Source organism: Nannospalax galili, unplaced genomic scaffold (genome assembly GCF_000622305.1).
Source record: "Nannospalax galili isolate Female #2095 unplaced genomic scaffold, S.galili_v1.0 scaffold158, whole genome shotgun sequence".
In the NCBI taxonomy this organism is placed as follows: domain Eukaryota; kingdom Metazoa; phylum Chordata; class Mammalia; order Rodentia; family Spalacidae; genus Nannospalax; species Nannospalax galili.
Window position 1 is genome coordinate 8327620 of NW_008345290.1, and position 12764 is coordinate 8340383.

Here is a 12764-nt window from a genome sequence, read left to right on the forward strand (position 1 = left end):
AGGGTAGTTTACAGACTGCAGATACCTCATTTCAGAGCAAGGGCACTCTTTGGATGATTATTGGTGATGGCTTAGAGACTGTACAGAAAGAGATCTAGAGGCAGTGCACAGATCAAGCTGGACAAAAGCCACAACTGATCTAGTGTCTGTTGTGGGCTTGGGTGGGGGTAATACATACACATGGTACAAGAGCCATGGGTTTTGCTTATAATCCTGGTGTCACCACCCCGGAGACCTTGAGCAAGAACCGCCTTCTCACTGGCCCTCAAATTTCTCATTTGATGTGCATATGTATGATGACTATGTTCTCCCCTCTCTCATGGCTATGTTCTTCTCTCTCTCTCTCTCATTCTCTCTCTCTCTCTCTCTCTCTCTCTCTCTCTTTCTCTGTATGTGTGTGTATCATGGCTATGTTCCCCTCCGTTCTGTTTCTTCTATCTTTTGCCTTAAGAGAAAAAGCACCTTGCTCACTTGATTCGTGTCACGTGTACCTTCTCTGAAGCCACCCTTAGTGACTATAAAGGTGTAACCTACCCTACTTCCTTTTTAGGGTCTTGTGAAATTAGATTCCAGAGACTATATGGGTATGAAAATATTTCATAAACTGCAAATACTGTATCAACAGTAAGCCACTTACTCTAAAGAGTAAGTCAAAGAAATTCTTTTCCTTTTAAAGAGCATTCTCAGAACATTCTTTTGGCTGCAGTAAAGGAAAATAAAATTAATATGATATTTTTATAAAGGATGAAGCTTAACATGTCTGCCTTGGAACCTTTCATCATCATCCTATGACTCTCAGGAAAAGACAGAATTGCAGAATTTTCTTTTGTTTTCTGTAAAAATACATAATCTTTTTTTTTTCTTTCCAGCCTCCTGAAGTCACGTTTAAGATTGGTACAGAAGATTTTTTTGGCTTGACTTTTAATTGAATCTTTTTTTTTTTTTCCAGATTAGAATGAAAAAAGGTCATTCCCAGTGCTGTGTGGTGTATTCAAACGATATTGGCTCCAGACATAGAGGATGAGAACTCTTAAACTTGCCCAGGGGGGGGTGGAAAGTCCTTATATATAGTGGTCTTCGTTCCATTGGTTTTTCTTCCACATGGCAATTTTAGTTAAAGGGCTGTGAAATCATGGATGGCTGCTGGGCATACTATTAAGGTGTGGAGGTGGCTCTGCATACCACAGAAGAAAAGCCCCATTACTGATCTCTGGCCTCTGCTTTCAGATCAGACTCCAACCCCTACGAGATTCCTGAAGAACTGTGAGGAGGTGGGTCTCTTCAGTGAGCTGGACTGCTCCTTCGAGCATGAATTCAGGAAGGTTCAGGAGGAGGAGAACAGCAAGCGGGTAGGTTGGCTTGGGTGGACACCTGGAGAGGTGCATAGAAACTCTGTGGCACTGCAAATTGCATTGACGCGCCCTTAAAACACTGTTTTTGAGAAGACAGGATCTTGCTGTGCACCTGAGGCTGTTCTCAAACTCAAAATTCTGCTGCAGTCTCTGGGATTTACAGGTGTGTGCTGCATGCCTGGTTACAACAGTATTTATCCAACTCTAAGTGTTTGTCTAACATTATTTGAAAAACTGATGAATCTTAAGTTATGGTAGCTTGCATAGCTCTTATAAATCATGGGGAAATAGGTATTTGAAACACTTAATTCAAGTTTTTAAAAAGTATTACCTGATTTTTAAAGATGTGTCAGATAAGCTCATAGGCTATTGCTCTTCTCAACCAGGTGATTTTCTTCGTTAAGAGTTTCACAGCGGGGCCTTCGTGGGCGCTATGTTCAGGAAACCAGAACCACATCATTTTAGGGGAAGAGAATGGATTTGCATCTGATTTTGGCCCAAGTTGCAACTGTCTGTTTTCTATAATCTTTCCGGTTATTCTCAACCAGATGCATAATTACTTCCTGTTCATGTTACCTGTGCAGATTATTGAACATCTGTTGTTGGTGAGAAAAATAGGTTAGCTACAGCTGTGAGTCACTTTATCAACATCAGTTTTTGTCCGAACCTTGCTAGAATTTTAAAATCGAGTCAGAAGATTAAAAGAAGGAAGCAGGGTCACAAGCAAATGTGACAAGAATGCTTTTCATTGCTCTCATATGCCATTACAGAATGCCCACGATGTGGTGAACCACACAGTAGACACAGTCCATGGACAGAAACTTACGATGTAGATGAGAGTCCCAAAGCGCCAGCTGTTCCATCTGGAGAAGAAATTTTAAAGGCTCTAATAATTTTCCTCTATGTGAAAGCCTTTGAATCTCCTCTGTGAAATTATAGTAATCCCTCACCACCAGATTTTTCATGTCATATTCACACATGATGATAGTTCAGGGTACACAGTATCCAGTTTGTGCTGCTTTAGGACTTTCTAAAGGTACACTTCCTGTGTACCCTGAACTATATGTACAAGAGGGCTACAAAATCTCAATCAGGTCATTTAACTTATTTATAACTAACTTACCATTTATGCTTAACCTTCCTTCCTACTCCCTTGCCAAATGGTATGTAGTGCCTGTCCCTGCTTTTCCAAGCACTTTTATAACTGTTGTTCTTTGCCAAGCAAAGAATAAAGTTCTGAGCACTTTAAAAAGTTAGCTTGATGAAACTTAGAAGATATAACTATATTTCATTGCAGTGTAGAAAAAAAAAATGCAAAGACCCATGAAAATAGCAAAGGAGAAGAGAGTCCTATCCAGCATATTTCCTCTGCTTGGGTAAAAACTTCAGTTCTTTTGGTCAGTTTACATATGGAGAAGACTGTTGAATAATCAGGATTATTCATTTCTCCAGATAGCCAAAGCTGGTGTTCCTTTCTGATAGAATGCTTTTAAAAGCATGGCCTTGATTTTCCTAAAGACAGTTCACCAAGCACATTTTCTTGTGGCCTCTGTTGGAGGTGTGGCTAAGGTATTCTCCATTGCATTATTCTTGACTTTCCACTGAAGCAGTATGTGAGCAGTTCTTGCAGATCTGAATTCCAGGAAATGGTTTGCTTCCCCTGAGGAACTGAAATATTTTCTGCCGTGGCCATGAGGATCATGTAACTGGTTATGTTTCTCTTTTTGCTCTGACTGCTAGGTTATCACAAAGCCAGGTTTATTGCTTCACTTTGAGAACTTTTTAGACCACTGCAATGAGCAATGTTTTACTTCCTCCACACGCCAGACTTTCAGTTCTGGTTTATATTTCCTCAGGTCTTGATTTTTAATTAAATAAAAATATTTTCATACTATGCATGTTTGATGAATTGTTTATCATGGGTTGAGAAGAGGTGACATCATTAAATTTTAAAAATTAAAATAATAGGGCCTGGAAGGATGGCTCAGTGGTTAAGAACACCGGTTGTTCTTGCAGAAGACCTGAGTTCGAATCCCAGCACCCACATGGCAGTTAAAAACTGTCCGTAACTCTAGTCCCAGGGGATCCGGCAGCCTCTTCTGACCTCTGCGGGCATTGCATGACATGGGTACGCTTACCTACATGCAGGCAATACACGCATACACATAAAATAAAAATAATAAAATTAAAAATTAAAATAGTGGAAGAAGCAACATTGAGAAGATGACAATAGCAGTCAGTGGCAAACCTGTATCTTCTGTTTAAATGTTGCTCATAGCCATGGGATGTATTTGTGTTGGGAATGTAGGTGGGAGATCCTGCAGCCAACCCTTGGCCCATGGTTTGGGCCTTGCCTCTCAGAACACCACAGTATGCAGTGGGGACTGGACCCCAGTCAACCTGTTGAGGCTTCCTCTTCTTCTGTTTTGTTCAAACTAAAGGGACCCAATCCAGCCTTGACTGGCCATTGTTACATGAAGGGCCATCTCAGTGACTAAAGCCTGGTGACTCATACAGAGGCAAAGTGGCTGTGTTGGTGGCTTACTCCTTGGCATTGCTATAGCAACCACAGGCCAGAGAATGTGCAGTGGGTGGAGTGCCTCCTCAATCTGACACTATGCCCTTACTTCCCTCTAGGACCATGATTCACCAGCTATCAGCATCCCTAAAGTCTGCCCACTTAAACTCCTACCTACTTCGTTTATTCTTCGGGTGTTTTTTTTTGAGACAGGGTCTTCCTGTAGCCCCAGCTGGCCTGGAACTCGCTATGTAGATCAGGTTGTCCTGGAACTCACAGAGATCTGCCTGCCTCTGCCTCCGGAGTGCTGGGATTAAAAGCATGCTTTACCATGCCCAGCTTCATTTGTTCTTTTGGTACTTAAAAAGTGAAGACACAAGTGAAGACTCAGGGAAGTCCTTGTTATTTTTCAGTTAGAGTATCTTTCTTTCCTTTAGCTATACATTCAAGTGGTGATTTCATTTTCAGTAAGGTTTTTCTCCCCAGTGCTAGAGATGGAACCTAGGGCCTCATGTACGACAGACAAGCACTCTGTCACTGAGGTACATCCTCATCCTCGGTTATTTCCTTTTAACTCTACAGCTCTAACTCTTCTGATTCCTTTGCCTGAGTCTTTCTGTGTGTGTATGTGTGCATGTGTTCCTGTGGGTGAACACAAGTGTGAATGTGAAGGCTAGAGTCTGATGTTTCTCCACCTTATTTTCTGAGACAGAGTCTCTTACTGAACCTAGAGGTCATTGATAGTCTGGCTGATGAATGAATGAACCTCCTCCCCCCACCCCCCACATCAGCACTTGTCTTTCAGATATATACTGCTGCACCTTGCTTTTACATGGGTGATTGGGCTCTGAACTCAGGTCCTCAGACTTGCATGGCAAACACTTTACCAGCAACCATCTTCCCAACTCTTATCTTTGTCCAAGTCTTTTAATAAAATACTTGTGCTGATTCTTCAGTAAGTTTTTATAAAATGGAAGGTATAGTCATTTATTTGGAGAATTTGGTTTTAAAAAGTCCTGTGTTTCACCTTTAAATTTCTTGTTGCAGGTTCAGAAAATCCCATTAAAAAGTAAATAGAGAACTGATTCTTGCTTAGTCTCTGTAGCTATCAATAGAGAAAGTTCCATTTTCTAAACACTACCTTTAATTCTGACATTCTTAAATAATCTTAGTGTATATATAAAGGGACAGGCTATAGCAGGTTGTGTTTATAGGGAGAAGGCCCTGATGTTTGTATCAACATTACTCTATGGCAGGTAACAGATTCTGTTATTACCTCAGTTTTCAATACTAATATAAACTCTTTGTCTCATAGTTCTTTAGTAAGAAATTCCTGCCTTGGAAAAGCAAATTGTAACTTTCTATCAGGCATTATAAAGCTCAACTTGCCTGTGGCTTAGAATTCAGGATAGTTCATACCCTGAATCATGTAACTTTTGTTTATCAGTATCCATTCAGAAAAAATTTTAGGATAACCACAATATACCAAGAACTATCCAAGGCATCGACAAATATACCAGGGAATAAAGATAATTTTAAAAACAAACAAGTGAACAAATTTTACAAAGCCCTCAACTTTCAGATAGCTTACTTTCGGTAGGTCAGACAAGCAACGAAACCATGAGGAATGTATGCTGTGCTGTGTAGTTTAATGCAGAAGGGAAGGAGCCCAGGGAGGGCTACATGATCAGAGAGGGTATTTCTACCCAGTGGACATGAGAGCAGAGACCCAATTAGAAGGCCTGAGTCAGAGAAGCAGAGCTGTGAGAACAGAGAATATAAGTGTAGAGGCCTGAAGCTGCATGAGGCCTATGTACTGGAGAAACTGTAAGGAGAGCTTACAGCTAGAGGAGGGTGTGTAATAATCTTAGGGAGCTGAAGGTGGGAAGGCAGACCCAGGAGGGCCTCGAGGCCTTTAGAGGCATTGTTACTTTGACATTGAATAAGATGGGCATCTGCAGGGCCCAGACAAGCAGAAGGGTGATAGAATCTAATTCAGTGTTTTAGAAAAGTTGTTTTTTTGTTTTTTTGGAGATAGGGTCTCCCTGTAGCCCCAGCTGTCCTGGAACTCACTATGTAGACCAGGCTGGCTTTGAATTCACAGAGATTTGCCTGCCTTTGCTGGGATTAAAGGCGTGCGCCACTACACCTGGCAAGTTTTTTTTTTTTTTTTAAGACAAGGTCTCCCTGTAGTCACAGCTGTCCTGGAACATGCTATGTAGACTAGGCTGTCCTCAAACTCACAGAGATCCACCTGTCTCTGCCTCCCAAGTGCTGGGATTAAAAGAGTCCATCACCACACCTGGCTTAGAAAGATCATTTCGACTGCTGGGCTGAGAGTCAATTGTTGGAGACAGAAAGACATATTTAAAGAAGTATTGAGGAAAAAAATAGGTTAAAGTTGGTAGCATATTTGCTCAAAGTAGAGATGGAAGAGGTGGTGAGACTCTAGGTATATTTTGAAGATATAAGGCAGTAGTTTTGCTGATATATTATACTAGAAACAATAGGAAGAAGAAACTTAAAGATGAGCTCAGGTTTTTGATTTGTGCATCTAGAAGGATGGAGTGGCCTGTAGAAGAGCAGGCTTGGGGGAGAAGCTAATGAGACCAAAGGGAATCACCTGAGTTGATGCAAATGATAGAGCTTTCAAAGCATGGGTCTGGGTAGAAAACACAAGGCATCATGAATCAAACCAGAAATGGTGAAGGGGAAATGCTGTTCTGAGGTTGTGTTCCAGGGTAGAAGAAAGAAAAGCAAAAGGATTTTTTTGAAAAAGAAGGGTGAATTGGATTTTTATATTTAATTCCTTTTCAGAAAAAAGATTGAGTAATGTATAAGCAAGATCATTCCATCACATAATAGCAGTGTTGCATGTGCATGCACATGTGTTCTTTTGAGTGTTTGTATGGTGTGTGTGTGTGTGTGTGTGTGTATAAGAAAAGAAAGACAGTTGAAGGGACTAGAAATGAAATCCTTTGTCTTGCTGAGAGAAATATAATGTCTCAGGCTAACGTGATTACTAACCCTGAAAATAAGAAGTACAGTGTGTAAGTGCTAAGTGTTGCTATTTTCCCATAGGACCCAACTATGACTCATTATGCTGATGCAGAAATAGCAAACTAGGACATTTCCATGCTCTAGAATTCCTTCCCAAATGATGAAAAGTGCAGCCTATTCCCAGAGGGTGTTGACTCTTTAGCACATGGGAATAAAAGACAAGCTACAGCCTTAAGATCTTGCATCCCAGATCAGTGGGAGTAGGGGAACTGGGCATGGCCAGGTCGGCCCCAGCTCACATAGGAGGCTGTTTAACCTGAGTAAATTCTGTGCCTCAATATGCTGGCTACCTGATGCCACCAGTTGCTTGGAAAGAGGGTACAGAGAGGAGGCCCCTGGCCTTCCCACACTGTCTTGCTCTTGCTGGCTATTAGCCAGCATGGCTGCTCTCTAGGGAAGGCCTGGGTGGAGTGGTGCTGGATGGAAAATAAGATACCATGCTGAGCAAACTTGCAACAGCTGCATGTTTCCGGTTAGAATAATGTGTTGCTTCTAAGATATTTGTGTAAAACAATCCTACCCTCCCCCAGAAGTCCAGAGAAAAAGAATATTTTGAAACCTAAACTTGGTTTTATCCAGGTTTTTAAAAGTCACTGTGTTTGCTTAATCCTAGTAGATGAGACTGGTTTTGATCTTTTCCATTTTTTTTTTTTTTTTTTTTTTTTTTTGAAAGGAAACACCCACTGGCAGTGGTCTTGGAGATGGCAGCCTATTCCCTCCCCCACCCCACTGACTGGGAAACCCAAGGCTCCCAAGGATTCCTTTTGTTCTCCCATTTCAGCACACTGCAAATGGAAATCACATTCAACTTCCTCTTATGGGTTAAAATTACGCCCCTCTTGTAAATGGAATTTGATGCAAGGAAGAGAATTTGGCTTGAGTTTTGTATCCCACTCAAGGGAATGCCTAACCCGATGGATAAACTGGAATCTATTTCATGTGTTTTAGGTCATTGGGATTTAGGAATAATTAGTCCTGTCCTTACAGGGACTAGTAAGAGTTGGTATCTACCACCTCATATGCAGATGAATTAGGATGTGATCTCAGGTCTTGCCTCAATCTTAACAATGGCGTAGATAACAACAACAGCAACAACAGCAAAATCATAGGATTTTGTTTGTTTGGGGTAGAAAATTAAGCTGTCTCCAAGGCAGCAAAATACAAAGTAGATTGCCTTGTGGAGAGTGAGCATAGCATCAAACTTGTTTGGTATGGATGGTGAGGGAAGTCCAGGCTTGAAGGGATGCTTCTGAGAAGGGTATCATGCACTTGTTCATTATCATCCCTTCAGAGTTTATTTCGCTAATTTGGACCTTAATGGATTAGTCCTTAAAATCCTAACTTTCACTGTAAAGAAAAAGAAGCCTTAACCTGTTGAGACCCCGGAACTTAAATTCTAATCTTAAATCATTTGGCACTTAGAACTCTGCCTTCAACTAGTTATACGTCAAATTAAAAGAGGGAAGTGGTAGCAATGATTGCAGATCAATGTTTCCTGGTCTGTGGCAGTTAAATGTTAATTATTTAAACTATCTGTGAGAGGTCATATTTACATTTTCTGACACATGGCATTTGTGGTAGTGAGACAGAGGTGGGTGCCTAGCTGATATTTTTTTGAGAACTGATCGTAAGCTTCCTGAGGTTTGAGTCGGAATTAGGCATTCAGCTGTGCCTGTGATGGATGTTCTCACCTGATGTTACAGAGAGGAGACCTGGAGAAGGGTTGGACTCTTCTGATCTGGTTGTTAGAAGGATCCAGGCCTTTACTCTGGGCACCTCTATTTATGTTCGAAATCAGTAGAAGAAATAGCAAGTGCTTACATCAGTATTTCCTGCTCACTTGGGACTGGATATGGTAATGGTCAAAGGATTAACATATTTGTGAAGCATTTTAGGTTCCATTAGGACATTTTGAACTTGTTCTTAATGATAATTTGACTCAGATCCATTTTCTTTCATTTGAAATGCAAAGAAATAAACCGTGAAGAGAGACAAAAAGGAGAGGGGATTGGATTGGGGAACCTGCTCTGGCTCTCTTCCAACCCGGCAACAGTCCCAGCTCTTGTTTCTTGGGTTTATCTCCTCAAGTAGTCCTAGTTACACTTTCTCTTCAGAACCCCAAGTCTCAGCTCACAGGTCAACTCGACCCAGATAAGCTCTTTCCCTGTGCATCCAGCCCTCACCTTGGACCTAAATATCAGCCTCCAGGAACATGATGTGTGTTCCCCTTGGAATCTGCCTCTACTGTTCCCTAATTGCTTATCCAAAGCTCTGCCCAGGGCTTTCCTTTATAGACTCACTGTCCCATGTGACTCTGTGCAGTCTCAGAGGACTCAGCTGAGGAATTTACTCCATGGGATTGGCCTGTCCACATGTCTGTGAGGCTTTTTCTTTAATTGCTAATTGATGGAGGAGAGCCCAGCTCACTGTGGGCAGTGCCATCCCTGGGCTGTATAAGAAAAGTAACTGAGCAAGCCAGCAATGTTCCTGAAAAAAAAAAAAAAAAAAAAATCCCCAAATCCAGGGCAGTGTGTTTGGTCTGCCTCTGGCTTGCTTTCTTACCACACAAACACTATAGCTGCAGTCAGAAAATGAGTGCAATTGAATTATTTGACTGAGATGATCCAAACTAAAACAAGGAGTTCGGCTTTAAGGGCCAGTGGAGAAGGCAGCTTTGCCCAGCAGGGGCCATTCTCCTCAGGTTAATCTATTTTTGGCTTGGCAGGGTTCTCAGTTTGTTTAAAACCCTGCTTACCTGTGCAGAGGCAGGCCAGACCAGGAGAGAATTTCAAGCTATTAACCCAATGGAACCACAGCATCAAATGAGCACGGTTCTCTGAAAGAACCAGCTTGCAGCTCTGACTAACTCAGGGTTTCCAAGGCACCAGACAGGAGCACCGAAGCAGTGCATTCCTGGGCTCCGAAGTCTTTGCTCACGCTGTCATCCACGCTGCCTGGGAAGAATGCCCCCAAAGACAGGCAGGAAAACAGACCTGCTTTCTGGGCCAGGTTCAAACAGAATGACTAAGAGATGTAGCTTCCATTCCTGGCAGAAAACAGCATTCACGTTAGGAAAATTGTACCAAATGTTAGACTCGGTGAGCATCTGTAGTGAAATCACTTACCTGGGCTCCTCACAGAGATGTGAGAAGAAACTGACATTGTCAAAAGGAAAGGAAAAGAAAATAATAGTTGCAAGAACCGGCCTTGCCTCCATGCAGTAAATCCAGGTGAACAGTCAGTATGGGAGTGATTTGCTCTGCTATCCCGGCCTAGCATTTGTGTGTGGTTAAGTTATTTCCATATTGATAAGTCAGGGGGCAGGAACTGGGATTCTGAGCATTCTTCTTGTTCAGGTTCCATCCCGCTGGATATCAAATCAAACCTGCACTGCAGTGCTTACTTGCACATCAGAGTCTTGGGGGACATTTACCTTGTCATTCAACAATCCCCAAGTTCATGGCGTGGGGGAGTTTATGAACTGCTGCACATGCACCCACATTCTTCAGCTTTTGGAGATAGTTCTGGCAAATCACAGAGGCTCACAAGCCAGCTGAGCTGGAGATGATCAGAGTGATCCCTGGGACAGTCACTCCGTGTCACCTGTCTGAGCTGTTCCTCCTGCACAGCTCCGTGTCTAACTCCCTTGCTGCTTCCTTTTGCTCCATGCTTTCTGAACTCTTGAAGACTCTTATTTAGTCTGTTAGAGACTGTGGCTCTGCTACATGTGGCACGTCTCTCATGTGTCCCTCAAGAGAAGTAGAATTCCAAATGAACTTTGCCCTCAGAATCACCTTTGAGCACACTGTTTCTGATGACTCCATCATGTGTGGCAAGATGAGGCCAGTGTGCAAGATGACATTTTGGCCTTTTTATGTGACCATTTAGAGCTAGAATTAGCAAGCCTGCCTTTCATTATCTGGTACCGTGGGTGCCCCCAGTCTTCTTTTAGAAGGGAAGATTTTACGTTTTGGGTTTAGCCTGGCTGCAGCCACCGGCATCCCCAAGAACTGACTTAACGTGTGGGAAACACCATCTGCTCTATGAAAACTTTGAAAGTTGATCACAGTGCTGACCAAATCCTGTCTGGGCTGGTGCCATATGTAGCCTTTTTCTGTGGATTTATGTGGAGATGAGGGTTTGTTCGAGCTCTGTGAGTGGACTTTTTCCCAAAGAAGAGAAGTTCTTACTTGATGTGGCTGTGTGTGGACTGACCACCTATAATACAGTACATTCTGAATCCCAGCCTCTCAGAAAGTCCTCTCTTCCTAGTTTCTTCCAGGATGATTTCTGATAACACAAAGCTTAGGAATGTCCCAGAGGATTTAGGGGCATAAGGGACTGTTGGACTGCTGGCACTGTTGGATCTAATATCTCTATTCTTTGCTTTTGCCTGAGTGAAGAGCTTAGGGATAGGGAAGCCTGGTGTCTTCTGTGCTCTGGATCATGTCCGTATAGTCCCGTTGGTTGATCTCCTAAAGTTGGAGGAGAACAAGATGGTCCAGAATTCTGCCAACCCCTTTCTGTAGTATAATGTGCTAAAGAATTCCTTTCTTCGAAGCTGATCCCCTGAAAGTGGCCTTGTCATGTGTTCTGCATTACCTACATGAGCCCCATGCTTGGATTCTGGGGTGGAATATTGTCTGAATTCTAGATGAAGGCAAGAAATCAGAACTCTCTTCCATCACTTTGTAAAAAAAAGTGTGAATTTTTTTTTTTACCTGCGAAACAAGGTTTTGAACAATGCCTTATAAATATATGTAGCTTTAGAATATTGAGCTTTAAAGGGCAGAAATTGTAACTGATCCTGGGTGGAGTGTGTGCAGTTTTCATTCCACTGCAGCAACTCACCTAGAGTGTCTTTTCTGAAATTGACTGCAGTAGTGTCCCAAAGGAGGCCTGGGAACAGGAATTCGCACCCCACACCCGCAGAGGCAATAGTACCAAATGATACTGCTGTTTGAAAGGGCATCTTTCCCTGCACATCAGGAGTAAGAAAATGACTTCTGATCCCTGCTGGACTTTAATTTCCTTTTTTTCTTTATTATAAGAGTGCATACACACACACACACACACACACACACACACGTGTGTAGTTTTAGGCAAAGTAAACAAGCTGGGCTTGATAATAATGCTTTACCCATTTCTTGGAACTTCTGGTAGGCAATAGTCGTTGCCTAAAATTGCCTGCAGTATTCAGTTTAATACCAGCTTTAGCAGGCATCAGCTATCAAAATACCTGCTGCCCTCTGGGAAGATGGCACCATTGATTTGTCTCAAGCCGAATGTGCCTTAGTAGATTGGCCATGAGTGGAGATGTATCTGCACAGATCCAAACACATACACACTCCCTCAGACCCCCTTGTGAGCAGAGGCGCATATTGTAAGACAGCTGGCTAGGGCCAGGGTACAGCCTGTGATCCCAGGAGAGGGGAGCTACTTTGACCTCATTAGTGCAATTCTACTAATTGAATGCAATAGTCAGAGACGACAACCACCCATATTGCCCTCCTGATTCAGTGCACTGGTTGGTATATTTTACAGGAAAAACATCTGTTAGTAACAAGGATGGAGTACTCCAAATAATTTTATATCCCTAAATACTACTGTCTTTTGACAAAATCTCATAATGCCACCACAACACTTATCTCATGTAAGTAGTTTATAGTTTAAAAAAAAAAAAAAGCCTCGATACTCACATTTATGCTTTAAACAAAACTGAAGATGTATGTTCAGAGAAAGAGAAGTTCGTACTAGAAAGGGCCATTGGATGTCTTATCTTTGAGGATAGGCTAGTGTTGTTGGGTGGGACTGAATGGCCTCAAGGAAACTTA

At 42.3% G+C, this 12764-nt stretch overlaps 1 protein-coding gene across 3 annotated transcripts in view; it reads left to right on the plus strand.

The window, feature by feature from the left end:
- Creb5 (cAMP responsive element binding protein 5) overlaps positions 1 to 12764 on the plus strand; it is a 441434-nt gene that overhangs the window by 105996 nt on the left and 322674 nt on the right. For all 3 annotated transcript variants that reach the window (XR_003850850.1, XM_008841521.3, XM_029567541.1), the window contains exon 4: positions 1228 to 1349. Coding sequence is in view for 2 of the 3 variants with exons in the window: in XM_008841521.3 (XP_008839743.1) it covers positions 1228 to 1349 (122 nt within the window). In the remaining variant the exon portion in view is untranslated. The remainder of the gene's footprint in view (positions 1 to 1227; positions 1350 to 12764) is intronic.